The sequence below is a fragment of the Podarcis bocagei genome, assembly GCF_964188305.1.
Source record: "Podarcis bocagei genome assembly, chromosome: 16".
NCBI lineage: Eukaryota > Metazoa > Chordata > Lepidosauria > Squamata > Lacertidae > Podarcis > Podarcis bocagei.
Window position 1 is genome coordinate 36,879,365 of NC_138142.1, and position 27,909 is coordinate 36,907,273.

General features: G+C 44.3%; 1 protein-coding gene across 1 annotated transcript; it reads left to right on the plus strand.

Annotated features, from left to right (window-relative positions):
- Positions 1-351: 351 nt before the first annotated feature.
- Positions 352-27,909, plus strand: LOC308575241 (peptidoglycan recognition protein 3-like). The gene is made up of 5 exons (XM_081173887.1): positions 352-429; positions 17,544-17,610; positions 18,598-18,808; positions 23,961-24,079; positions 27,207-27,909. Exons 2-5 carry the CDS (start codon positions 17,559-17,561, stop codon positions 27,386-27,388), a joined length of 564 nt encoding a protein of 187 aa, XP_081030013.1. The 5' UTR covers positions 352-429; positions 17,544-17,558; the 3' UTR covers positions 27,389-27,909.

The window sequence follows — 27,909 nt, forward strand, 5'->3', positions numbered from 1 at the left end:
TCTCTCCCCTGTGCCTCTGTTCCTGAGGCCCTGACAAATAATAATAATGGCACTTGGTTTTGAATGAATGAATCTTTATTTGCATCAGCCACTGGCCTTAGCAAGAAAACAACAATACAATATACAAATAAAAAGTCAATTATATAAAATACAGTTCAGGGTTTTGGATCAATAGTTAAATAGTGGAAAAAACGACACTTGGTTCTAGCCTGGCCTTTTTCTCTCGACTCTGGGCTGGGCTGCTCTTTCTAAACTTTCCTGTTAAGAAACTGGTCGAAACATGAGACACTTCAAGCAGCAACATCCCTCCTGTCCCCCGATCGATTGCCTCCCTGCCTCTTGCAAAACGGGTTCCTCAAGATATCTTGCCTTTGGGTTTGGTCACACAAGGGCTGGCAGAGAACAGCCCGTCTCCCTGGGAAGAAAGAGGTGAGGCCATGAAACTTTGTCCGAATGGGACCACTTTGTGCTTATTGTCCCAAGAGCAGATGCTGTTAGGGGTTGGCTCCAGGAATAGGGGAAAGAGACTAGGAAGCTGACTCATGTTGAGTCATGCCCTTGGTCCTTCCAGCTCGGTATTGTCTCAGCATGGACTGGCGCCTGCTCTCTAGGGATTCAGGTGGGGTGTTTGTGTTTTCCAGCCCTGCCTGCAGAGGCTAGGGATTGAAGCTGGGCTTTTTGCAGGTGCTCTACCGGTGAGCCACAGCCCTCCCTCCAAAAATACAGACCCCAGCCTTCGTAATTCTGAATGAAGAACTGATTTACATAGGCATCTGCTGCCATACCTTAAATCAGGGGTTGGCACTTTTTTGTTTTGCCCCCTGTGGCCCTAAAGTTCCCCTTTCATGCTGACTGGATGCAGGAGAAAGGGACCCTGCTGCAGAAATAGCAACAGGTCTTCATCCTGCCGTGACCCCAGACCACTAACTGTCATGGTCCAGTTCACGGGCAATCTAAGTCCCAGCTGATGACGTCGGGACCGGGGGCAAGATGGCGGGGTGGGAGCAGGAATGGGAGTCCAGAAGCCAGGAAGCCAAGGGTCCGAGGGTCAGAGAGCCGGGAGTCAAGAAGCCAAGGGTCCGAGGGTCAGGAAGCAAGGAGTCATGAAGTCAGGGGTCCGAGGATCAAGAAATGAGGAGTCCAGGAGCCAAACGCAGCAAAGCAGGGAACGTGTTGCTGTGGCAAAGAGCCGAAGGGAAATGCTGACTTTATATCCCTTCCTGGCTCTTGCCACCAGGTGCTGTGAGTTACCAATTGGCCTCACCAGTGCGGCCACGCCTTGCCTCTCCAGAACAAACTTAGGAAGGCCCCAGTCCTGCAAAGTCCTATTGGTCACAGGGCCTGGCTCCTGCACGCACTCCTGACACTAACCTTCTGCTCCTTCCTTAAATGAAGTGGCCGCAGTGTGAGGGGGTGACTTCTTGGTTCCCCCCTCCCTTCTGTTGGTCTTCCAGATTCTTCCTTTGCAGCACAATCCCGTCTGTATTTAATACAAATCTGGGTCTGTCATTGTGCATCTGGGCTTGATTCACAGTCACGCTGCATGGTGGGCTTTGTAATACTACAGCTGTTGGTGTTCTTCTTTGAAAGCCATGGTCCAGGTCTTCAACAAAGGGCTTTTTGTGGGTTCTGTCTGGTGGTGGCGGTGCGAATATAAGTGAACACAATAGAACTCCCATGTTCAATTATTATATCGCTGAACACTCAATTCTGGGAGGAAGACAATAGGGGAAAGGGAGCTGCTGCCTTCAGGCCCTGCATGAGAGTTCCTTGGAGGAATCTTGTCAACCATGACTGGATCCCCAGCCTTTGTAGAGTTGTGTGTGTGTTTAAGGTTGAATCCTGACTTGGGGGACAGGAGACGGGCGGGTGTGGAGGACCTGCATGGGGTAACTGTGCCCCTGAAGGACCAGGTGCGCAGCCTGGGAGTCATTTTGGACTCACAGCTGTCCATGGAGGCGCTGGTTAATTCTGTGGTAGGGCAGCTGTTTATCAGCCCCATCTGGTACGCAGGATGAGACCCTACCTGCCCGTGGCGGTTCCCTCACTGCGAGGAGTGACGCTACAGGGAACCAGGCAGAGGGCCTTCTCAGTAGTGGCACCCGCCCTGTGGAATGCCCTCCCATCAGATGTCAAAGAGTTAAATAATTACCTGACATTCAGAAGACATCTGAAGGCAGCCCTGTTCAGGGAAGTTTTTAATATGTAACGCTGTACTGTTTTTAACACTGATTGGGAGCCGCCCAGAGTGGCTGGGGAAACTCAGCCAGATGGGCGGGGTATAAATAATAAATTATTATTATTATTATTATTATTATTATTATTATTATTATTATTATTGAGTGGTGCATGCTCTGGTTATCTCCTGCTTGAACTACTGCAATGCGCGCTATGTGGGGCTACCTTTGAAGGTGACCCGGAAACTATCTACTTATGTCCACCGTCACGATTGTCCTCAGCGCTAGCTGATAATGTATGGAAGTTCTACAGGCTTTGAAATATACTCAGAGTCGCAAAGTGATTTCATGCTCTTTATTCAGCTCATAGTGGTGAGGAGGAATGAATGAAAGTCCCCTCAAAGTATCTGCTTTATATACATTATTTACACAATGGGCTGCACATGATTGGTTAATTCTGGAATTCTACTGTAAGCCAATCAGGTTGTGGATTCACTTATATCTGGAGCATGATTGGGTGGTTCCTGCCAACCAATCATACTGCTGCATTGTTCTTGGACCAATCAGACTGCTGCATTCTGAATCCTATTCAACTCAGTACATAACAGGCTTGAACATCTAAATTAGCTGGAGAAGAGCTTGCTAGAGCCCACATCATGTTACTGTGTGACCTTTACAGAAGCTTACAATTACATGTGGACCCAACGGCAACAAAACATTGCATCATCAACATGCTACATAACCAGTTGAATCCCCCCCACACCCACCAGAACAAACCAGTCCAAACATGGGCAGACAATCAGTGCAGGTGACTTACAACAGCCAGTTATGTAGGGGGGAAATCAGACACACTCAGATACAAGCAAACACAGAGAATTTAAAAATGCCACCCTTTTTGATCCTTGCTCATTAGCACCGCACGATTCTATTCGGTGACCTTCAACAGGACTAGTGCATTGCACACCCATAATCATCCTTGAATCCCTTGCTTGATTTGATTCTGATTTAGATTCAGCCACCTGAGCGATTGACCACCTTTTGGAGCAAGCTACCTTCTCGGTGAGTATTTTTCTTTCCAACAGCCAGGGGGCTGATTCTCTTGGGATCTCTGTTTGGTGGATATTGCAAATTTTATGACATTGCAGGTGCAACTGCGTGCTCTGTGTGAGCTCTCACCCTTGTCTCTTCTTGATAAACGTTAGAGCATAGCAAGCATTTCTGACATAGTCTGAAAAGGCCAAAAACGGTTAAGGAAGACATTTGTCTCTCTCCAAATGATCTTTATTAGTTTTTCAATTAGATACTCCGCATACACATATTATATTTTACATTTACACTTGCTCTTCAGAGCTGACTTTCCTCCTTCCTTCTTCTGGTTGTTTATATCACATATAATTTTATCGCATTATTTTCTTCCGTTTTATATCTTGTTATTCATTTTCCATATTTGTCCATAGTGTATCCATAAACAAATAAGTCCTCATGTTTATACAATTCTTGTTGTCTGTCTGTATTCATTTATTTGAATTCATTTCTGAATAGGAGCTCAATGATCTTAAACACAAAACAAGGTGGTCCCTTACAACTCTGCAATTATATAATTCTATGGTTGAGGATGATGGGGTCTGGAGACCAGCGACATTATGGCCCTTTCCAAAACAGAATAATAATCAAAACACAGACACCCTTTTGCATTTGCAGTTCTCCATCCAAACCATGCTTAAACAAACACAATCTATTCAGGGAAAGTGTCCATAGGGATGGATATATTAGTGAAAATGACACGCAACATACATTCTACCTGGGGGAATTGCTTGCAAAAAGATGCACCGTATTAAGAACCGCACACAAAAGTGTGTTTATTAGGAGAAGTTCACACTAAAACGCTGGTGAATTTTTACGAGGATTGCAAAGCCCCATAGAAGCATGTTTCTGCAGAAATGTAAAGAACTGATTTTAAAGTGGGGGAAAGATGAGAGACGTGAAACTGACAGATCCATCCCCACTGAGTGAATGAAGCCCAATTTGCACTATACGTTTTAAGCAATCTTATGCCACATTAAAGAGGCAAGGCTTCCTCTAAAGAATTCTGGGAACTGCAGTTTGTTAAGGGTGCTGAGAGTCACCAGGAGATCCCTTATCTCCCTCACAGAGCTACAGTTCCCAGAGTTCTCCAGGAAGAGGAATAAAGATAAAGGTAAAGGGTAAAGGGACCCTGACCATTAGGTCCAGTCGTGGCCAACTCTGGGGTTGCGGTGCTCATCTCGCTTTATTGGCCGAGGGAGCCGGCGTACAGCTTCCGGGTCATGTGGCCAGCATGACTAAGCCGCTTCTGGCGAACCAGAGCAGCGCATGGAAATGCCGTTTACCTTCCCGCCGGAGCGGTACCTATTTATCTACTTGCACTTTTGACGTGCTTTTGAACTGCTAGGTTGGCAGGAGCAGGGGCCGAGCAACAGGAGCTCACCCCGTCGCGGGGATTCAAACTGCAGACCTCTGCACATGTGCAAAGCTCGATTTAGTGCTTCTGTGCATGTGCCGAAACCTGGAAGTAACCCGTTCCAGGTACTTCCAGGTTCGGTGCGGTGCGTAACCCGAAAACGCGCAACCTGAAGCGTCTGTAACCCAAGGTATGACTGTACTCTGAAAGAGGGCATGTCTGCCAGCTGGCATGCTAAACAGCAACATGTCCAATGGCAACATTTTTGCTGCCGATCCCTATTGTGGGCGATGGGCGAGGCTCATTCCGCCTCAGAGCGAAAACTGGAGGAGGTTACAACAATGCCGTTCTTTGATCCTTGAAATGTCGGTGTTCCTGTTATAGCCACCACCCCATGGCTCCAGTTCAGATGAGCCGTGATTCGTCCTGGAGTGGTAAAATGTCTGTACGCCTTAGTGAGTTTGGAGAACCGGGTGCCCCTCTCTCTTTCTGAAACCTTGACAGTTGTGGTCTGATTTTTCTTCTTCAATATGCACTAAAGTGGAATTGTGTGGGGAGTTGATATTCACTCTGGAACCCCTCTGTAATTGTGGGGCCTCTGTAGGAATATTTCTGTTGAACCTGCAAAGCAAGTGAGAGGGGACATGGTGCCATAGCAGAACAAAATGATGGTGGTGATGATGATGATAGTAAGAATAGCAATAATAATATTTATTTCTTTAATTATTTTTTTGAAATAATTTTTTTTTTTGGTTTTCAAAAATATAAACATACCACAAAAACAATTCCGAATCCAAACGTTGAGATCACTTTGAATCTCCTGACTTCCTCCCCATCCCTTCCATGCGCCCTATTAATCCTATTTTCAACCGCATAATAATAATAATAATAATAATAATAATAATAATAATAATAACAATTTATTATTTATACCCCGCCCATTTGACTGAGTTTCCCCAGCCACTCTGGACGGCTCCCAATCAGCGTTAAAAACAGTACAGCGTTACATATTAAAAACTTCCCTGAACAGGGCTGCCTTCAGATGTCTTCTGAATGTCAGGTAATTATTTATCTCTTTGACATCTGATGGGAGGCCGTTCCACAGGGCGGGCGCCACTACCGAGAAGGCCCTCTGTCTGGTTCCCTGTAACCTTACTTCTTGCAATGAGGAAACCGCCAGAAGGACCTCGGCGCTGGATCTCAGTGTCCGGGCTGAATGATGGGGGTGGAGACGCTCCTTCAGATATACTGGACTGAGGCCGTTTAGGGCTTTAAAGGTCAGTACCAACACTTTGAATTGTGCTCGGAAATGTACTGGGAGCCAATGCAGATCTCTCAGAACCGGTGTTATGTGGTCTCTGCGGCCACTCCCAGTTACCAGTCTAGCTGCCGCATTCTGGATTAATTGCAGTTTCCGGGTCACTTTCAAAGGTAGCCCCACGTAGAGCTACTTCTTCAATAATAATATTTATTTGCTGTCCATCTGACTGGGCTGCCCCAGCCACTCGTGGAGGCTCATGATAAAAAAATAGTAAAAACACAATACATCATCATACACAAAAAAAAAACTTCCCTGAACAGGGCTGCACACAGAGCTCTGGAGCTGGTTGCCTGGCCTGTCGCCATCTTAACCTGAAGCCCAGGTGTGCATGAAAAAGGCGAGGACATAAGAATAGGCTGCTGGATCAGCCCCACTTAGTCCAGCATCTTATTTTCAAACGTTAAAGACTTCCCTAAACAGGGCTGCCTTCAGATGTCTTCTAAAAGTCAGATACAGTGGTACCTCGGGTTACATACGCTTCAGGTTACAGACTCCGCTAACCCAGAAATAGGACCTCGGGTTAAGAACTTTGCTTCAGGATGAGAACAGAAATTGTGCTCCGACGGCACGGCAGCAGCGGGAGGCCCCATTAGCTAAAGTGGTGCTTCAGGTTAAGAACAGTTTCAGGTTAAGAAGGGACCTCCGGAACGAATTAAGTACGTAACCAGAGGTACCACTGTAGTTGTTTATTTCCTTGAAATCTGATGGAAGGGCGTCACTACCGAGAAGGCCCTCTGCCTGGTTCCCTGTAACTTGGCTTCTCGCAGGGAGGGAACCACCAGAAGGCCCTCGGTGCTGGACCTCAGTGTCCGGGCTGAATGATGGGGGTGGAGATGGTCCTTCAGGTATACTGGGCCGAGGCCGTTTAGGGCAGGGGTCACAAACTTTTTCAGCCAGTCCACTGTCCCCCAGACCTTGTGGGGGCCAGACTATTTTTTTTTTTTTTTGGGGGGGGGAAATTAACGAATTCCTATGCCCCACAAATAACCCGGAGATGCATTTTAAATAAAAGGACACATTCTACACATGTAAAAACACGCTGATTCCCAGACTGTCCACGGGCCGGATTTAGAAGGCGATTGGGCCAGATCTGGCCCCCGGGCCTTAGTTTGCCTATCCATGGTTTAGGGCTTTAAAGGTCAGCACCAACACTGAAAGCAAACCCTGCTTGCTAATGAACTACCATACCCTCCAATATTTCTCAGATGAAAATAGGGACGTTAATAATCATCATCATCATCATCATCATCATCATAATCTACCCATTTGACTAGGTTGCTCCAGCCACTCTGGGTAAACTTCCAACATATATAAAAGCATAATAAAACACTAAGCATTAAAAGCCTTCCCTTCTCCTTGGTTCTGGGGTCGCATAACTCCATACCCTCCAACATTTTCCTGATGAAAATAGGGACGTCCTAAGGAAAAATGGGGCATTCCGGGATCAAATCTGAAACCAGGATGGCTTCTGTAAATTCAGGACTGTCCCTGGAAAACAGGGACACTTGGAGGGTCTAAACTACTGGTCACCCAACTTTAAGCTCCTGTTATTCATTTGTAGCCTTGTCCATACTTGTCTCACACCTGATATCTAAAGTATTAGTGGTAGATGGGTGTTGCTAGTGAGGAAAAGCCTCATGGGCCAAATCTGGGCTGAACGAGGCCTGTGGGCTGGTAGTTCCCCATCAATTCAATGGTAACAAGGTTACCCTGGGAGTTTTGCTGGGGTAAGGAAAAGGGGCCAGGATTTGGCCTTCCTCACACTTAGCCTCCTCTGATGTGCACACACAGCAAAATTGTTTAAGAGGAAACAGACTGCAGATTGCTCAGGATAGTGTTGCATTCTTGCACAATTTCCTCAAGCTGGGTTTTCCCTTGAGAGTGCAAGCTGGTTTTAAAACAGAAAGCCACCAGTTTTAACAGGTTTTTCTCATAATAAAAAAAATCAGTTGGATGGAGCAACATTCCTCAGTGAGGCAGATTTGAGAGCAAAGGGACAGAGGAGTCCTTGGAAGGTGAATCAGCTCAGCAGAAGACGCCCCTATCCAATGTAAATGTATGTGAGAAATGTAGGCTTAGATGCTGACTCCTCTCACACAGTATGAGAAGCAGGGCGTTGAAGAGCATAAAATACACAATAATATAAATAAACTGGTGTTATAAGAAAAACTGATCCCTTTTCCTTATGGGGTGTTCTGGAGTCCATATTGAGTCTTTAAGTGGGCTCTATATCAGTAGGAGAAAATAACAGAGGCCAACCAGAGTGGTGTTGTTGTTGTTGTTGTTGTTGTTGTTGTTGTTGTTGTTGTTGTTGTTGTTGTTGTTTAGTCATTTACTTGTGTCCAGCTCTTCGTGACCCCATGGACCAGAGCACGCCAGGCACTCCTGTCTTCTACTGCCTCCCACAGTTTGGTCAAACTCATGCTGGTAGCTTCGAGAACACTGTCCCACCATCTCGTCCTCTGTCGTCCCCTTCTCCTTGTGCCCTCCATCTTTCCCAGCATCAGGGTCTTTTCCAGGGAGTCTTCTCTTCTCACGAGGTGGCCAAAGTATTGAAGCCTCATCTGTCCTTCCAGTGAGCACTCCGGGCTGGTTTCCTTCAGAATGGAGAGGTTTAATCTTCTTGCAGTCCATGGGACTCTCAAGAGTCTCCTCCAGCACCATAATTCAAAAGCATCAATTCTTCAGCGATCAGCCTTCTTTATGGTCCAGCTCTCACTTCCATACATAACTACTGGGAAAACCATAGCTTTAACTATACAGACCTTTGTCGGGAAGGTGATGTTTCCACTTTCTAAGATGCTGTGTAGTATACACCAGAGTATACTGAGAAGCAAAGCGGATAGTAAGCCTGATCTTTATTCAAAGAACAGTTGCAACAGGGTCCCCACTCACCACACGCAGGAGGGAGGAGAACCCAAAACAATGGTGTGCAAGCTCTTATATAGACCTTTGAAATTGCCTACCCTGTAGCCCAAGACCACCCCCAAAAAAACATCATCCATCCATCCATCACAGAAGGAGGCGGTCTACAGCAGAAATCCTGTCTGCCAGGATACCTGATAATGGTCACTGATTGCATTACCTGGGCAGCCTGACCATTCTTTTGTGTGATGGTTAATTCTTTAGTTCCTGAATCCAGGTCACAGGCTCACACTATTCATACACAGATACGCCCTTAAGACAGGATTTTCAAGCAAATAGACAATGGGAAGGCTTTCCCCATTTGCCTCCCTTACTGCAGAGGAATATTTGAGGTTAATGGGAGAGTAAAAATGGCTTCAGGATTGCTCTCCTGTGCTATTTCAGACACATGGTTCATGTATTTTGATATGTGTGCATTTATGAACATTTATTCTATAAGTGAGACCTTAAAGTTCTTATAACACTGGGTTACCCCAGCCACTCTGGGTGGCACCCAATGTATATAAAAACATAATAAAACATTAAATGTTTTAAACCTTCCTACACAGGGCTACCTTCAGATGTCTTTTAGAGGTTGCATAGTTATTTATCTCCTTGGCTCAGGGGTCACATAACTTCATACCCACCAACATTTCTCTGATGAAAATAGGGATGTCCTAAGGAAAACATTCTGGGATAAAATCAGAAGCTAGGATGGCTTCTGAAAATCCGAGACTGTCCCTGGAAAATACGGACATTTGGAGGGGCTGATATTGTGGCTGGGGGTGGGTGGGTGAGGAGAAACTGTAAACTCTTTCTTTTTATTTCCTGTAGGAAAAGGGAATTTGATGTGCATTTGGGGAATATTTGTTGCCACCTGGTGGCACAATAGAAGAATGCAAGGCTTTTCTGCAAGTGGAGATACTATTTTTTGCAGATCAGAGAGCACCCAGATTTTGCCCACAATCAGTGCCAGATTTAAATATAAGCTAAACAAGCTATAGCTTAGGGCCCCACTCTCTTGGGTAACCCAAAAAATTTAAAGGAAAAGCAACAATCTGGATGTACATTTCGAAAATATAAGATAAAAAACAAATAAAATAAAACCTACATATAGCAACCGTGTTTTGTGTTGTGTAGGCTCCTACGATGTAAGTAATGGACCCCGCCTGCTAGCCTGCTCCCTAAAACATCTCAGGTTTGCTCATTTCTATATATAGGGTGCCTACATTCTGCATGGACTGGTTGCATGGCAACATGCGCAAATGGCTTTAGATACCTATTGGGTCCATAAATTACCATATAGCACAACACAACACATTCAACACAAAAAACAGCGACAATTTGTTGTTGACAAAGGACAGCTGGACATATAAAGGGTCCCATTACCTTCAGTAGCTTAGGGCCTCCATCAAACCTAAATCCTGCCCACAATGTCAGCTTTATTAAAAAGAACAAATTTTAAATTAATATCATACAAATGTACAAAAAAATCATAGAAGGTTCCAAAGTTCTACATAGATGCTTGCGGTCCCTATGAGCTCATGAGCAGGAGTGAAGACGGACATGCACTCTGGACTTTAAGAAGGCCGATTTCTGAAAGCTTAAAGAACTAACGGGAGAGATAGCATGGTCAGAAATACTCAAAGAGAAGAAATCCAAGATAGATGGCAGTTTCTTGAAGGTGAATGACTCCTAAGTTAGCTTGCTGCCTTCAGGTGTTGTGGAGATTGTATGGCGAGTTCCCGACCCTCCCCCCAGGTAGAAATAATGACACATGACACATTTGTTAGGGTTAATGGGCTAAAAAAGGAGTTCTTAACCTGAAGCAGCACTTTAGCTAATGGGGCCTCCTGCTGCCGCCGTGCTGCCGAATCACGATTTCTGTTCTCATCCTGAAGCAAAGTTCTTAACCCCAGGTACTATTTCTGGGTTAGTGGAGTCTGTAACCTGAGGTGTACGTAACCTGAGGTACCACTGTATATAGACCATACCTGTCAGGTGTGTGTGCAGGAGCCAGGCCCTGTGACCAGTAGGACTTTGCAGGACTGGGGCCTTCCTAAGTTTGTTCTGCAGAGGCAAGGTGCGTTCGCACAGGTGAGGCCAATTGGTAACTCACAGCACCTGTTGGCAAGAGCTGGGAAGGGATATAAAGTCAGCATTTCCCTTCGGCTCTTTGCGACAGCAACAGACTTCCTGCCTTGCTGCGTTTGGCTTCTTGCTTCCTTGAACCTCGCCTTCTTGACTCCCTGCTTCTTGATCCTCGGACCCCTGACTTCGTGACTCCTGGCTCTCTGACCCTCGGACTCTTGGCTTCCTGACTCCTGGCTTCTGGACCCCTGTTCCTGCTCCCACCCCGCCATCTTGCCCCCGGTCCCGACGTCCCCTGCTGGGACTTCGATTGCCCATGAACCGGACCATGACAATATCATTGATAGAAGTTAACTTGGACCCAAATAAAGCTATATAGAACAGGTGTGCAGGACCCCAAACTGAGAGTGGCATTCAGATTTTTGGGCATTGAATTACAAGAGGATCTGTCCTAGAGTGTCAACACAAGGGGGCTTGTGAAGAAGGCGCAGCAGAGACTGTACTTTTTGAGAATACTAAGGAAAAACCATCTTCCGCAGAAACTGCTGCTTGCCTTCCATCACTGTGCCATTGAGAGCGTGCTCACTTACAGCTTATGTGTGTGGTACGGAAGCTGTACTGCCCAGGACAGGATGGGGTTGTGCAGGGTTGTTAAGGCAGCAGAGAGCATTGTTGGCTGCCCACTCTTCACCTTAGAGCAGATTTATGCCACAAGGTGCCATAGGAAGGCACTGGACATAGTAAAAGATCCATCACATCCTGGCCACTGTCTCTTCGAGCTCTTGCCGTCGGGACAGAGATACAGGACGATGAAGACAAGAACAAGCCGTCTTAAGAACAGCTTCTTCTCCAGAGCGATCTCGGCCCTGAATGGGAAGCCTGGACTTTGAAAGTCATCTAATCTCCCTTGCTGTATTATACTGTATTGTTTAATTAGTGTTTTTATGGAGCAGTCAAGTAATTTTGTTGTCCCCGAAGGGGGCAATGACAACAAAAATATTATTATTATTATTATTATTATTATTATTATTATTATGGCAAAGTTCTTGGAGCCGCATGCTGCCACCTTGTGGCACAATAGGACTCGCTCGGCAGGCTGCCTTGCAAATGAAGAGGCAAGACAAGTTTGGAGTCTACACACATAAAAAAAAACGTTCTACGGCTGGTGTTTTGTTAAGCCCCCAAAATGGAAAGCGAATGAGGTCCCGACTAAAGAAGAATGGCAACTTAAACTGGTGGAATATGCACAGCTTGTGGACCTATCATATAGAATAAGAGAACAAGAAGAACATACGTTTAGAAAAGATTGGAAAACGTTTGTTGAATAAATGGGGGGGGGATTGTGTACACTTGAAAATGTTGGCAGCATTAACAGGGTAAACGAGTTTTGATGGATGTAATAATGGAAATACTGAATGGTTTAGTATATGTAAAATAAGCAGGGATTTATGGTATGGAAAATAAACCATGGAAAGAGAAGAAGAGAAGTCACTGATATGTTAAGATTGTTTAAAATGAATATTTGTAATTGTAAAACAGAAAATTTAATAAAAATTACACACATACACCTCCCCCCCGTTCTGAAAATGCTTTTTTAAAAAGCGTTTTTAAAAATACATTGAATTTTCCACATGGCTCACCATCGCCATCTAGTGTTACATTGTATTTGGCACTTAAAACACACTTAAAACATTTTATTTGCAGCTGAGTAGCTGAGTCCAAGGTTAAAGGAACCCACTTGACAATGAGATGATATTAAAAACGATTATTTACCATACTTTTCTGTGTATAAGACGAGGTTTTTTAACTCTAAAATAATGTTAAAAAACGGGGTTCGTCTTATACACGGATAATGCATGGGGGGGGAAGGGTGATTGGTTTCAGTCGCAAGCTTTGGGGGTGGTTGGTGGCTGCGGCAAGGGCTGCTGTGGATTGGCTGCTGCTGCGGTAATTTGGTGGGTGATTGGTTGGTGTGGCAAAGGTTGCTGTGGATTGGCTGCTGTTGCAGCAACTGGGCGTGCGATTGCCGGCTGCTGTTGGTGAGCGGGCAGACGCTTTTTGGCGTCAGTGATGCGAGTGATTGTCAGCGTTTGTAAGTTGGGTTAGTGATTTTCTGCACTCCCCCCCAAAAAAGCTCAACAACCTTGGGTAATGCCCGCCCCCCCAAGCTAAACAACTCTGGGCCATCTCCCCCCATTTTCTTGAATTTGAGTCCCCCAAAATAGAGATCCTCTTATACACGGGGACGTGTTATACACGGAAAAATACTGTATGTTTGACAACCGAGGTTCCACTGTATTGTGATTTTATCTTGCGAACCACCCCCGAGACTTGCAGGTATACAGTGGTACCTCTGGTTAATAACTTAATTCATTCTGGAGGTCCGTTCTTAACCTGAAACTGTTCTTAACCTGAGGTACCACTTTAGCTAATGGGGCCTCACACTGCCTCCGCACAACTTCTGTTCTCATCCTGAAGCAAAGTTCTTAACCCGAGGTAATATTTCTGGGTTATTGGAGCCTGTAACCTGAAGCGTCTGTATCCTGAAGCATCTGTAACCCAAGGTGCCACTGTAAAGTGATATACAAATGTATTTGTTATAATAATAATAATAATAATAATAATAATAATAATAATAATAATAATAATAATAATACATGGATATGCCAGGATCAAAGCTACGACGGGCTTGCAAGCAATGCTTGTGCTTTCCTGCTTAATTTCACCTTGGGGTTGTTGTTTTTTTACAGTTTGTCTCAACAGAAATCTCCTTGAGTCATTGAAGCCTTCCCTGGGATATTAAACATCTCTAAGGCAGGTGGCGTGACACATCATAACTCATGTTATAATTAACATGGGTTTCCCTTGTCCCAGCATAGATGCCTTCTGCAAAAGCGTTTCGCTTACATAATCCTCCAAGAGATAAAGCCTTTGCTTCCTCTGCGTTTGTCTCTGTGACTTGATGGATCTGCACCAATACTAGGGGGTTTCATAACCCTTGCTTATTATCCCTCTGTTCACACCCTTGCTGCTGCCAGGATCCACAGCCCGGCGACACCTCGCCCAAGGCTCCTGGCTGGTTTCGACATTCTGACTTTCCCCACAATCCTCCGCCTCCCTTTAAAAAGGGAGAGAGGTAAAACCTGCAGCTTTTAGAAGGAAGGCTAAGCTTAAACCGGGCACAGGTAGGTCCTCAATTGTTTCTGTGCTTTCAAGAAATGGGCTAGGCCAGGGACGGGGAGCTCATTTCTTCCCCACCCTGATGTTGCTGGACTCCAGCTCCCATTATCTCTGACTGTTGGCTGATGGGAGGCAGCAGTGTGGATAGATAATTTTGTTCTTTGGATTATCCGTTCTTATTGCTGGGCTTTAGATTCATAGACTCATAGGTAAAGGTAAAGGGACCCCTGACCATTAGGTCCAGTCGTGGCCGACTCTGGGGTTGCGACGCTCATCTCGCTTTATTGGCCGAGAGAGCCGGCGTACAGCTTCCGGGTCATGTGGCCAGCATGACTAAGCCGCTTCTGGCGAACCAGAGCAGCGCACGGAAACGCTGTTTACCTTCCCGCTGGAGTGGTACCTATTTATCTACTTGCACTTTGACGTGCTTTCGAACTACTAGGTTGGCAGGAGCAGGGACCGAGCAACGGGAGCTCACCCCGTCATGGGGATTCGAACCGCCGACCTTTTGATTGGCAAGTCGTAGACTCTGTGGTTTAACCCACAGCACCACCCGCGTCCCTTCATAGACTCATAGAACTCCAGAATTGGAAGGGTCAAGTTCTATTGACTGAGCTATCCCAGGTCTCATGATGCTACAGCTGGGCTGGGGAAATCTGTGGCCCTCTTTTGGACTACAAGACCTGCCAACTCTGGCCATTGGCTGTGCTCACAGGAGATGATAGGTCCAGCAACATTTGTGGGACTATTACAGCTTCCATCCACCCTGGTTGTTGACCATGCTGGCTGGAGCAGTTGGCAGGTAGAACCCAACAGCATCTGCCCATCTTCTTTTTTTGAAGGTGAGGATGATTATACCTCCATGGCAAAGTGCACACGCAGGAGGTCTCTCTGGGTAGGACTGGGGAAGACCCCTGTTTGAATCCTGGAGAGCTGCTGCTTCTCAATGCAGACGATGCTGAACCAGATGGACCAACGTCTGACTCTTTATAAGGCAGGGATGGGGAACATGTAGCTCTTCAGAGGTTTCTGGACTCCATCTCCCATCATTGCTGAGCATTGGCCATGCTGGCTGGTGCTGATGGGAGTTGGAAGCCAATCACACCTGGAGGACCCCAGGACTGAAAGTATGACCCCTCCCCTTTTCTGTGGCACTGTATATTGCTGCAAATGGTCTTATGGGGAGGCTCTCTTCAGATGGTACATGTGTCTGGCTTCACTTCCTTCCAAATGTGGAAATCCAGCCCTGCTGTGCTTGTCTCCCCTGCCCTCTCTGCCTGAGGCAAAGGACAATCTGTGAGGAAATAATAGATTCATCCAAATCTGTATGCAGAACTACTGCTTCATCAAAATGTAATTTATTCTGGTGATGCTGCCAGTAAAGCACTGTTAGGATCTCTCAACATACATGCCGTATCATCAGCATAAAGACTCTACAAGTGTTCTCTGCACTGTCCCCTCGTAAATTCAGCCAGATGCAAAAAGAGTGAAGAGCAATGGGGACCAGGGACATCTCTGTTTAGGACCCCTTCAAATAAAAGTCGGTGAGGAATCCTGATCATGGGTACTGTTGTTGTTGTTTAGTCGTGTCCAGCTCTTCGTGACCCCATGGACCAGAGCACAAAAGGCACTCCTGTCTTCCACTGCCTCCTGCAGTTTGGTCAAACTCATGCTGGTAGCTTCGAGAACACTGTCCAACCATCTCGTCCTCTGTCGTCCCCTTCTCCTTGTGCCCTCCATCTTTCCCAACATCAGGGTCTTTTCCAGGGAGTCTTCTCTTCTCATGAAGTGGCCAAAGTATTGGAGCCTCAGCTTCAGGATCTGTCCTTCCAGTGAGCACTCAGGGCTGATTTCCTTAAGAATGGATACGTTTGATCTTTTTGCAGTCCATGGGACTCTCAAGAGTCTCCTCCAGCACCGCAATTCAAAAGCATCAGTTCTTTGGCAATCAGCCTTCTTTACGGTCCAGCTCTCCCTTCCATACATCACTACTGGGAAAACCATAGCTTTAACTATATGGACCTTTGTTGGCAAGGTGATGTCTCTGCTTTTTAAGATGCTGTCTAGGTTTGTCATTGCTTTTCTCCCAAGAAGCAGGTGTCTTTTAATTTTGTGGCTGCTGTCGCCATCTGCACTGATCATGGAACCCAATACAGTAAAATCTCTCCCTGCCTCCATTTCTTCCCCTTCTATTTGCCAGGAGGTGGTGGGACCAGTGGCCATGATCTTTGTTTTTTTATGTTGAGCTTCAGACCATATTTTGCGCTCTTCTCTTTCACCCTCATTAAAAGGTTCTTTAATTCCTCCTCATGGGTACACACTGTGGCATAATTCACTTTATACAACTAAGCAGTTGCTGCTGTAGATTTAGCCTCCAACTGGTATTTGTTCAAAACATCCAACAAGCAACATCATTCCAGGGAATCAAATGCTTTGTAAGTATCTGTAGCCAATGGAGTTTGCTTCCTTCTACAATCAAATGTAAAATTTAATAAACAGCATACTGGATATCTATTGGGTATGAACCCTGTCTGATCTAAATTCATAATTGTTGCAGTCACCCTGCACACATGAGATGCCAAAACTGATATAATCATTTTCTTTAATCCTGATTAAGCAGGATGAAAGGTATGTATGATCCCATTTCCTGCCTATCTTGTCCAGGTTTGAGTGAGACAATAATCTGAGAAGCATTCAATGTCTTTTGGGTGCCTCTTCCCTGCCACACCTCATTATACAAAATTAGTCACATCAGGTATGCAGTGAACTGCCCAGAGATCTATGGATAAAGGGTGGGATACAAATAATAATAATAAAAATAATAATGTTTCAGCTTTGAAATTGCAGTCTTACATTTCCATAATATAACTCAGTCTTATTCTCCAATGGTTCAGTTATTTGATATAAATCAGAATAATATTCTGCAAATATATTATGAATAGTCTTGTGATTAAATGTAAGCCTTCCATCTCTTTGTTTCATAGAACGTTGTCTACTGTAATATCTCTCCTCACAAACTTGGATTACAGTGGTGCCTCACAAGACGAAAAGAATCCGTTCTGTGATTCTCTTCGTCTAGCGGTTTTTTTCGTCTTGCGATGCAAGCCCATTGACGGATTAGTGGATTAGCGCTATTAGCGCTATTAGAGGCTCTTAGCGGCCTATCTGCTGATCGGATCAGCTGATAAGCGGCTTAGCGGCTTAGAAAAAGGGGGGGGGGAGGAAAAAAAACAACAGCAGGAACTCGCAAGACATTGTCGTCTTGCGAAGCAAGCCCATAGGAGATTCGTTTTGCGAAGCACCTCCAAAACGGTAAACTCTTTCGTCTAGCGAGTTTTCCGTCTTGCAAGGCATTTGTCTTGCGGGGCACCACTGCATAGATAATGTCGTCTAGACCAGCTTTAACCCATCAATATTTTATTTACCACAGGTCTTTAATAGCAAGATGATGGCCAGCCAAGAGATTATTCTGCTTTTTCTGTGTGCTCTGTCACAAGGTAAGCTTGAAAGCCAACTGAAACAACAGGAGGATGTGGTATGATCATCAGCATGACTGTACCACCTGATAATGCATGGGGATAGAGTTACCATAATTCAGGGCCGGATTTAGGTTTGATGAGGCCCTAAGCTACTGAAGGTAATGAGGTCCTTTACTGTCTACTTGTCCCTTGTCAACGACAAATTGTCGCTGTTTTTTTGTGTTGAATATATGCTATACGGTAATTTATGGACGTAATAGGTATCTAAAGCCATTTGCACATAATAAAGGTAAAGGTAAAGGGACCCCTGACCATTAGGTCCAGTCGTGACTGACTCTGGGGTTGCGGCGCTCATCTCGCTTTATTGGCCAAGGGAACCGGCGTACAGCTTCTGGGTCATGTGGCCAGCATGACTAAGCCGCTTCTGGCAAACGAGAGCAGTGCACGGAAATGCCGTTTACCTTCCCGCTGGAGCGGTACCTATTTATCTACTTGCACTTTGACGTGCTTTTGAACTGCTAGGTTGGCAGGAGCTGGGACTGAGCAACGGGAGCTCACCCCATCGCAGGGATTCGAACCACCGACCTTCTGATCGGCAAGCCCTAGGCTCTGTGGTTTAACGCACAGTGCCACCCGCGTCCCATATATGGAAATTTATGGACCTAACAGGTATCTAAAGCCATTTGCACATCACAAATAGGAGCCAACCTGCTGTATGTAGGTTTGATTTTATTTGTTTTTTATCTTATATTTTGGAAATGGACATCCAGTTTTTTTCCTTTAATTTCCCCCCCCCCCATGGAGTGGGGCCCTAAGCTATAGTTTGTTTAGCTTATACATAAATCCAGCACTGCCATAATTCATTGAGCAGACCTCAGTTAGGATTTTAGCCATCGGTTGGCTTGCATTGGAATCAAGCGGAGTGGTGGAGCTTGGAAGGAACGCTGTGAGCCCTGGTTTCACACACCTGTACCACTTCGCAGTTTTCCTTTTGTGTGTTCCCAGCTTCGGGGTGCTTCAAACTCATCACCCCCTCCAAGTGGGGTGCAAAGCCGGCCAACTGCTCTGAACCTTTGAAGGAGCTCCCGCCTGAGTATGTCATCATCATCCACACGGCTCAGAATCCGTGCAAAACGCGAGCCGAATGCTCCAGAGAAGTCAGGAACGCTCAGGATTATCACCTGGGCCTCAAAGGGTGGTGCGATGTGGCCTATAAGTAAGAGCGTTGTTCTTTATTCTTGTACTAAAATATCTTAATTATCTCTTTTTCTTGCTGCATTTCTGTTAGCCGAGATCGCTGTTTGACTTTGCGTAAGCCGCTTCAAATATCAACTTAACAATAAAGTAGCCTACAGTGGTACCTTGGTTCTTGAACTTAATCCATTCTGGGGGTCTGTTCGACTTCCGAAACCGTTCGAAAACCAAAGCTCGGCTTCCGATTGACTGCAGGAGCTCCCTGCACTCAAGCAAAAGCCACGTCGGATGTCCGGCTTCCGAAAAATGTTTGCAAACTGGAACACTTACTTCCGGGTTTGGGGTGTTTGGGAGCCGTTTTGTTCTGCAACTAAGCCGTTCGGGAACCAAGGTACGACTGTGTGTGTGTGTGTGTGTGTGTGTGTGTATATATATATATATATACACACACACACTGCCTGAATGGGTTTCTCTATACAGTGGTACCTCGGGTTAAGTACTTAATTCATTCCGGAGGTCCGTTCTTAACCTGAAACTGTTCTTAACCTGAAGCACCACTTTAGCTAATGGGGCCTCCTGCTGCTGCCGCGCCGCCGGAGCACGATTTCTGTTCTCATCCTGAAGCAAAGTTCTGAACCCGAAGTACTATTTCTGGGTTAGTGGAGTCTGTAACCTGAAGCGTATGTACCGTATTTTTCGCTCTATAACACGCACCCGACCATAACACGCACGTAGTTTTTAGAGGAGGAAAATCCGTAGGCATGCCACTCGTAGGCATTCCCTCCATAACACGCACAGACATTTCCCCTTACTTTCTAGGAGGAAAAAAGTGAGTGTTATGGTGCAAAAAATACGGTAACTGAGGAACTGAGGCAATAAAATAGATTCAGGTATTGTGAGCCCCAACCTGCCAATTAGTAATTCAACCGAGTTTGCGATGAGCCCTCATTACACTGGAACTTGGGGATATTCCAGTGGAATTGAATGTTGCAAGATACACGACAAAAAAAAAAGAAAGGACATCTTCACACAGCACATCATTGTAAACAACTAACTCTGTTTTTTATTTAAAAAGTGACTGAGAAAGGTGTTGGATTCCAGAATAATGCACCAAGTCAATAACTGTTAAAAAGAGCTTCAAGTCTTACTACAATCACACTTAATTCATATTGCTGTGAATCTGTGCTGTTTGTTTTTCCATATAGGAAATTGCTGCTGTATTTTTGCTTTTAGACTAGAATTTTGCATGTATTGAAGAACCTAGATGACTTTAAGCACGGTCCATTTTGCTTGTTTTATAACACATGTGTAGCAATGATATATGCATGTGTTGTTTACTTTTTCTGCTGTAAGTCTATTTCAGTTGCTTTTGGTATAAAAAAAAGCAACTAATAAATTTTAACAACAACAAATCGTTAAATGATCGCACTAACTCCCACAAGGGGCTGTGAAGGTCGCCGTATTGTATGACTTTAAAAAGATTAGTCACTTTGAGGCCTCATTTGGACGAGGTATTTGCAACTGTCTAGCAAACAAAACAAGAGGTGTAAAGGGTAAAAGTGAGATAAGAAGGGCACACTCGATCTCTTGCTCACTTCCTTTCACACCCTTCAATGTAAGAAGCCATATCTGTTCAGTTTCTCTCTGTGTCTCTTCCATATCGTAAGTTCACTTTGCTACTTCTTCACTTTGCTTTGCTGCTGCAGCTGTTATTTTTAAAAAGCCATCATGAACATTTGTTACAATTTGTATTTTAATTAAAACATTATTTTAATTAAATGTAAATTTAATTAATATATTAGCATTACATTTCAATATTTTGCCTATTGTCTTCGTTTCTTTGCAGACAGTTTAATATGATGCATTCTTGTATGTTGTTTTCATTTTCCATATATATATATATATATATATATATATATATATGCAGGTTTTGGTGTCTTCGGGTGTCTTCCCGTGTAAGAGTTGGGGTGTCTAGGCGACGTTTCGACGAGGTCTCACTCGTCATCTTCAGGCTGGTGCTTTCGGCTTCTTGTTACTGGAACAGAGCAGGATCTCAGTGTTTGAGTTCCTATAAATACTGTTGAGGGGGTGTGGTGTATAGCCTCCAACGTTCTGGGCAGAGAGGAAGTTCCCAGGTTAGTGTGCCTTTTCTTCTTTTGTTCCTTAATTACTTGAGGGATATCTTGAGTGATTTCTTGAGTGATATTCTGAGTACCACTTAGGAGGGTCATTAGGTGTGGATTAGTTGCTAAAGCTTTCGTGTCTTGACCTCTTGAGCTTGTGAAGAGTTTTTCTGAGAAGATGGCTGTACTGCACTTAGTTGTGCTCTGGCTTGGCTTCGTGTATAGGGGCGAGCTGTGGTTTTGTGCCCTGTGCCAGCCAGATCTGTGTAGGGATTGCAGGGGGGTGCAGCATCCGGAGGTGCCACTATGGTTTGGCTACTGGATGGTGTCTGTACTTTATCTGTGGAGAGGGTCTGGGTTTGGGTCTGGTGTGGTTGATTGGAGATGGCGTTCTGTGTGCCTCTGGTTCTGGTGTCGGTTTTTGTGGGGAGGGCTAATTTCCAGATGTCTGGCAGGCGGGACGTGTCGTCACGCTTGTTCATGTTGTGAGGGTGTTTCTCTATCTCGATGGCTTCCATGATTATTCTCTTGTGGTGATGTTCCATGTTAAAGAGCAATTTGGAATCTGCAAAATTAATTTCGTGTCCTGTTTCTTTCATGTGTTGGTAAAGAGAGGAAGTTTTTTCTTCTTTTTTGACGGCATTCTTGTGTTCTGCGATACGTGCATTTATTCGTCTGTTTGTTTGTCCAATGTACGTGGCTGGGCAGACTTTGCAGGGTATTTCATAGACCCCTTGGTTTTCTAACTGGATTTTATCTTTGGGGTTTCTGAGGATATTGGCTATTTTTTGGTTGGTGCAAAAGGCTGTTTTGATATTGTGTTTATGGAGGATTTTGCTAATTTTATCTGTAGTGCCCTTGATATAACTTCAGCCCTATGCAGAATCTATCGCTTCACACGTTACAAACTCCTTCCAGTTCATAGAAACAATAAAGAAGCAAAACCTACATCCCGACGACCTACTTGTGAGCTTCGATGTTGTATCTCTCTTCACACAAGTGCCCATTAATGAAGCCTTGACAGCCATTCAAAACAAATACAATCCCCCCGAATACATCCTGGACCTGACCAACCACTGCCTAACCAACACGTACTTCATCCACAATGGACAAAGATATAAACAGATAGAAGGAGCACCTATGGGATCACCCCTCTCACCGGTCATCGCAAATCTGTACATGGAACACTTTGAAACCAATGCTTTAGACAAGTCAGAACACAAACCCAAACTTTGGCTCAGATATGTTGACGACACCTTTGTAATTTGGCCACACGGGAAGGAAAAACTAGATAGCTTCCTCACACATCTCAACAGCCTACACCCCAAAATACAATTCACTATGGAAATAGAAGCCAACAACCAACTTCCCTTCCTTGACGTCCTAATCTACAAAAAACCTGATGGCTCCCTAGGACACACTATCTACCGGAAAAAAACACACACCAACCGCTACTTACATGCACAATCACACCACCACCCTGCACAAATAAACTCCGTAGCCAAGACTCTCATCTCCAGAACCAAACGCCTGGCTGACAAGGACCACTTGACAACTGAGTTACAGAATCTCTCAAATGTGTTAATCGCCAACGGATACCAACAAAACAGGGTTACGAAGCTAATCCAAAAAGAAACACCCCCCAAAAACCAAGACACAGAAGAAAACAATGGCATGGCCCTCCTTCCTTATATCAAGGGCACTACAGATAAAATTAGCAAAATCCTCCATAAACACAATATCAAAACAGCCTTTTGCACCAACCAAAAAATAGCCAATATCCTCAGAAACCCAAAAGATAAAATCCAGTTAGAAAACCAAGGGGTCTATGAAATACCCTGCAAAGTCTGCCCAGCCACGTACATTGGACAAACAAACAGACGAATAAATGCACGTATCGCAGAACACAAGAATGCCGTCAAAAAAGAAGAAAAAACTTCCTCTCTTTACCAACACATGAAAGAAACAGGACACGAAATTAATTTTGCAGATTCCAAATTGCTCTTTAACATGGAACATCACCACAAGAGAATAATCATGGAAGCCATCGAGATAGAGAAACACCCTCACAACATGAACAAGCGTGACGACACGTCCCGCCTGCCAGACATCTGGAAATTAGCCCTCCCCACAAAAACCGACACCAGAACCAGAGACACACAGAACGCCATCTCCAATCAACCACACCAGACCCAAACCCAGACCCTCTCCACAGATAAAGTACAGACACCATCCAGTAGCCAAACCATAGTGGCACCTCCGGATGCTGCACCCCCCTGCAATCCCTACACAGATCTGGCTGGCACAGGGCACAAAACCACAGCTCGCCCCTATACACGAAGCCAAGCCAGAGCACAACTAAGTGCAGTACAGCCATCTTCTCAGAAAAACTTTTCACAAGCTCAAGAGGTCAAGACACGAAAGCTTTAGCAACTAATCCACACCTAATGACCCTCCTAAGTGGTACTCAGAATATCACTCAAGAAATCACTCAAGATATCCCTCAAGTAATTAAGGAACAAAAGAAGAAAAGGCACACTAACCTGGGAACTCCCTCTCTGCCCAGAACGTTGGAGGCTATACACCACACCCCCTCAACAGTATTTATAGGAACTCAAACACTGAGATCCTGCTCTGTTCTAGTAACAAGAAGCCGAAAGCACCAGCCTGAAGATGACGAGTGAGACCTCGTCGAAACGTCGCCTAGACACCCCAACTCTTACACGGGAAGACACCCGAAGACACCAAAACCTGCATATATATATATATATATATATATATATATATATATATATATATATATATGGATTGGAGAACTGGATTGTTGGAGAACTGGATTTTAAAATTCAGGGGAGAAAGTAGATTTTGTAGGATTCGATTATGCTGTATTCTTTGAGGAGATGTAGATTTCTCCCTATCCTTAGTCTTTGGAGTCTTGCAGTACAGGAGTCACAGCAGCTCACAATAATATATTTTCTTCCTTCCTTCCTTCCTTCCTTCCTTCCTTCCTTCCTTCCTTCCTTCCTTCCTTCCTTCCTTCTTTCTTTCCAGCTTCCTGATTGGCGAGGATGGGCTTGTGTATGAAGGGCGCGGCTGGCGCAATGTTGGATCTCACACCTACGGCTACAACGATTTGTCGCTCGGCATCGCTTTCATTGGCACCTTCGTAGGTGAGTAGATCCATGCCTTAGGAGACCTTTAACTGAGTCAGATCATTGGCCCATTTAACTCAGTATTTCCCGCACCGACTGGTGGGGGATCTCCAAGGTTTCAGAGAACGGTCTTTCCCCAGCCCTACCTGGAGATTCTGGGGATTGAACCTGGAACCTTCTGCATGCAAAGCAGGTGCTCTACCACTGAGCTATGGCCTCATGCCTAGAAACAAAGTAAGATTCCAGTCCCCATGGTGATGGATCAAGGGTTAACTTTAATAGGAACAGAGGAATATCTATCTATATCTATCTATATCTATCTATCTATCTATCTATCTATCTATCTATCTATCATCTATCATCTATCTATCTATCTATATCTATCATCTATCTATCATCTATCTATCTATCTATCATCATCATCATCTATCTATCATCTATCTATATCTACCTATCTATATCTATCTATCATTCATCTATCTATCTATCTATCTATCTATCTATCTATCTATCTATCATCTATCTATCTATCTATCTATCATCTATCTATCTATCTATAATCTCTATCATCTATCTATCTTCTATCTATCATCTATATCTATCTATCTATCTATCTATCTATCTATCTATCTATCTATCTATCTATCATCTATCTATCTATCTATCTATCATCATCATCTATCTATCATCTATCTATATCTACCTATCTATATCTATCTATCTATCATCTATCTATCTATCATCTATCTATCTATCTATCTATCTATCATCTATCTATCTATCATCTATCTATCTATCTATCTATCTATCTATCTATCATCTATCTATCTATCTATAATCTCTATCATCTATCTATCTTCTATCTATCATCTATATCTATCTATCTATCTATCTATCTATCTATCTATCATCTATCATCTATCTATCATCTATCATCTATCTATCTATCTATCCATCTATCTATCTATCTATCTATCTATCTATCATCATCATCATCTATCTATCATCTATCTATATCTACCTATCTATATCTATCTATCTATCTATCTATCATCTATCTATCTATCTATCTATCTATCTATCTATCTATCTATATCTATCTATCATCTATCTATCTATCTATCTATCTATCTATCTATCTATCTATATCTATCTATCATCTATCTATCTATCTATCTATCTATATCTATCTATCATCTATCTATCTATCTATCTATCTATCTATCTATCTATCTATCTATCATCTCTATCATCTATCTATCTTCTATCTATCATCTATATCTATCTATCTATCTATCTATCTATCTATCTATCTATCTATCTATCTATCTATCATCTATCTATCTATCATCTATCATCTATCTATCTCTATCTCTATCTATCTCTATCTATCTCTATTACAAATACCCAAATACAGACGGTCATTTACCCTCGCTAGATTCAACGTGCTGCCATCTGCCTTAATGCAGGGCAGATTCGAGGGTAAACCATACGCAGAACGAGTCTGTCCCTGTGGCCTGATGGAGGTAAAAACTCTCTCTCATGTCTTGTTACGCTGCCGTTTCCACGGGGATATACGCTCGGTATTTATCACTCCTGTTACACAAAAATCTCCGAATGGGTCCGAATTTCAATGTCCAAAACTACTGGTAGAGGACAAGGATCCTGAGATCACGCTAAGGGTGGCCAAATTCTGTGCGGCTGCCATAAAACTTAGGGAACAAGCTGTACTACCAAAGTGATTAAGGTTTTAAATAATAATTTTAGGTTATATTTTAGTGATCAAGATTTAACATTTTTTTTTAACTGCCACTATATCTGAATTGTCTCTGTTATACCCAATTGTAATTTAATGTATTCCTGTTGTGTTTTATGAGTTTCCTGATATTGTAAGTGACCTGGAACTGGTCTGTGACTGTAATAATAAAATTCTATTCTATTCTATGTTTTACCCCTGTTGGAGGCTGTAAGCATCTCAAAACCAGATGCTGGAAATCTTGAATGGGGGGAGTTGCTGTTGTCTCACTTGCAGGCTTCCCATGGAAACTTCTGGTTGGCCACTGTGGGAACAGGATGCTGGACTAGATGGGGCCATTGGATCAATCCAGCAGCCAGGCTTATGTTCGCTTATGACCTCACCCTTTGGACTGCATGCTTTGTATGGGATGGTGCAGCGGCATCTCTGGATGAATGCCACTCTTGGGAGGTTCTCAAGGGAACACAGTTTGCATTGTCCTCAAGAGGAGGGTGTTGGTCCTCTGAAGTCAAAGGTTGCTCTGTGATACATTCCTAAATTGGGCCTGGATGTGTGTGAAAGAGTCAGCTTGCTCCAGAGCAATCTTTCAGAAGTGAATGTTCTCCAGTTTTTGTTTCACAGAAGAAACTGAAGTACAGTGGTACCTCGGGTTAAGAACTTAATTTGTTCTGGAGGCCTGTTCTTAACCTGAAACTGTTCTTAACCTGAAGCACCACTTTAGCTAATTGGGCCTCCTGCTGCTGCCGCACCGCCAGAGCACGATTTCTGTTCTCATCCTGAAGCAAAGTTCTTAACCTGAGGTAATATTTTGGGGTTAGCGGAGTCTGTAACCTGAAGCATATGTAACCTGAAGCGTATGTAACCCGAGGTACCACTGTATGCTTTGATGCAACAGCCGTGTTTTCCCCCACCTGCCCTCCAGGTGTGTGCTCTGAAAACATGGCGCATGGTCGAAGACCTTCTAGAATGTTCTAGAGTGATGTGTCCATTCACATAGATCTATTGAGTCCCTTTGTTGAAAAGGAGATTAAGCAGATTCATGGAGAATAAAGCTATCAACAGCTATGTCTTTGGTCTACCTCCGGTCAATGGGAAACAAGAGTTGGAGAGCGCTATAGCACTCATTTTCAGCTTGTGGGCTAACCAGAGACGTCTGGCTAGCTGCTGTGAAATAGGATGCTGGAAAATGGACTTAGAACCTTGCTGGATCAGACCAGTGGTTTCTCAGGGAAATCTGGTTGGCCACTGTGAGAACAGAATGCTGGTCCAGATGGGCATGTGGCCTAATCCAGCGGACTCTTCTTATGCTCCTAAAAAAAAATTTGCATAGCTAACGGGTGTGTTTGTAAAAACTCTGGAGTCTCATGCCACCATCTTTTTCTCTTCCAGAGAGGTCTCCCAACCAAGCGGCGTGGAAAGCTTTGAAGTGCCTGCTTGACTTCTCTGTCAAGGTCGGGTACCTCTCTCCAGATTACCTCGTAATAGCACACAGCGACGTCAGTAATCTTGTTTCTCCCGGAGAGCCGATCCGTTCGGAAATTTCCAAGTGGCCCAATTACAGGCACAACTGAAGACTTCTTCACTCATCCGCTGCAGTGCTGGAAGTGTTAGAGAGGAATGAGGGTGGCTCCAAGTGAGACCTTACAACAAAATGCCACAGTCTGGACTGCAACTGTTGAGGTTTCCATCCATTAAGACATGCCTTTCCCCAGGATATTTCATTTCACCATTCCGCTGTTTTCCATTTCCTCTCTCCAAAAGACACCCATTGTTCAGTGGCCGCTAAGCATGCTCAGCAGGTACGTACTGTGCTGTTTTTAGGTTTTTAAATAAAACTCTCCTTAGTGGTTCTCTCATTAATGATCTTTTGCACTTCTGCTAATTTTGGCATCCCCCTTAACCTGCTAGTGTCTCCCTCTTGCATGTGTGCAGTGCGGTTTTGGCAACGTTACAAGACTGAGTTTGCTTTGAGCATATATGATTTGGGCGTTCCAGATATCAGACATGTCCAACAGGTCGATCGGGACTTACTGGTTGATCGTGGGGTGTTCTTGGTTTATCTTTTGTCCCCTGGTGATTTGTAACCCCCCCC

Coding starts and splice junctions, on each gene's coding strand:
- LOC308575241 (XM_081173887.1), top strand. CDS start 17,559: ATGATGGCCAGCCAAGAGATTATTCTGCTTTTTCTGTGTGCTCTGTCA. Junction 17,611..18,597: donor TCTGTGTGCTCTGTCACAAG/GTAAGCTTGAAA, acceptor GTGTGTTCCCAG/CTTCGGGGTGCTTCAAACTC. Junction 24,080..27,206: donor TTTCATTGGCACCTTCGTAG/GTGAGTAGATCC, acceptor TTTCTCTTCCAG/AGAGGTCTCCCAACCAAGCG.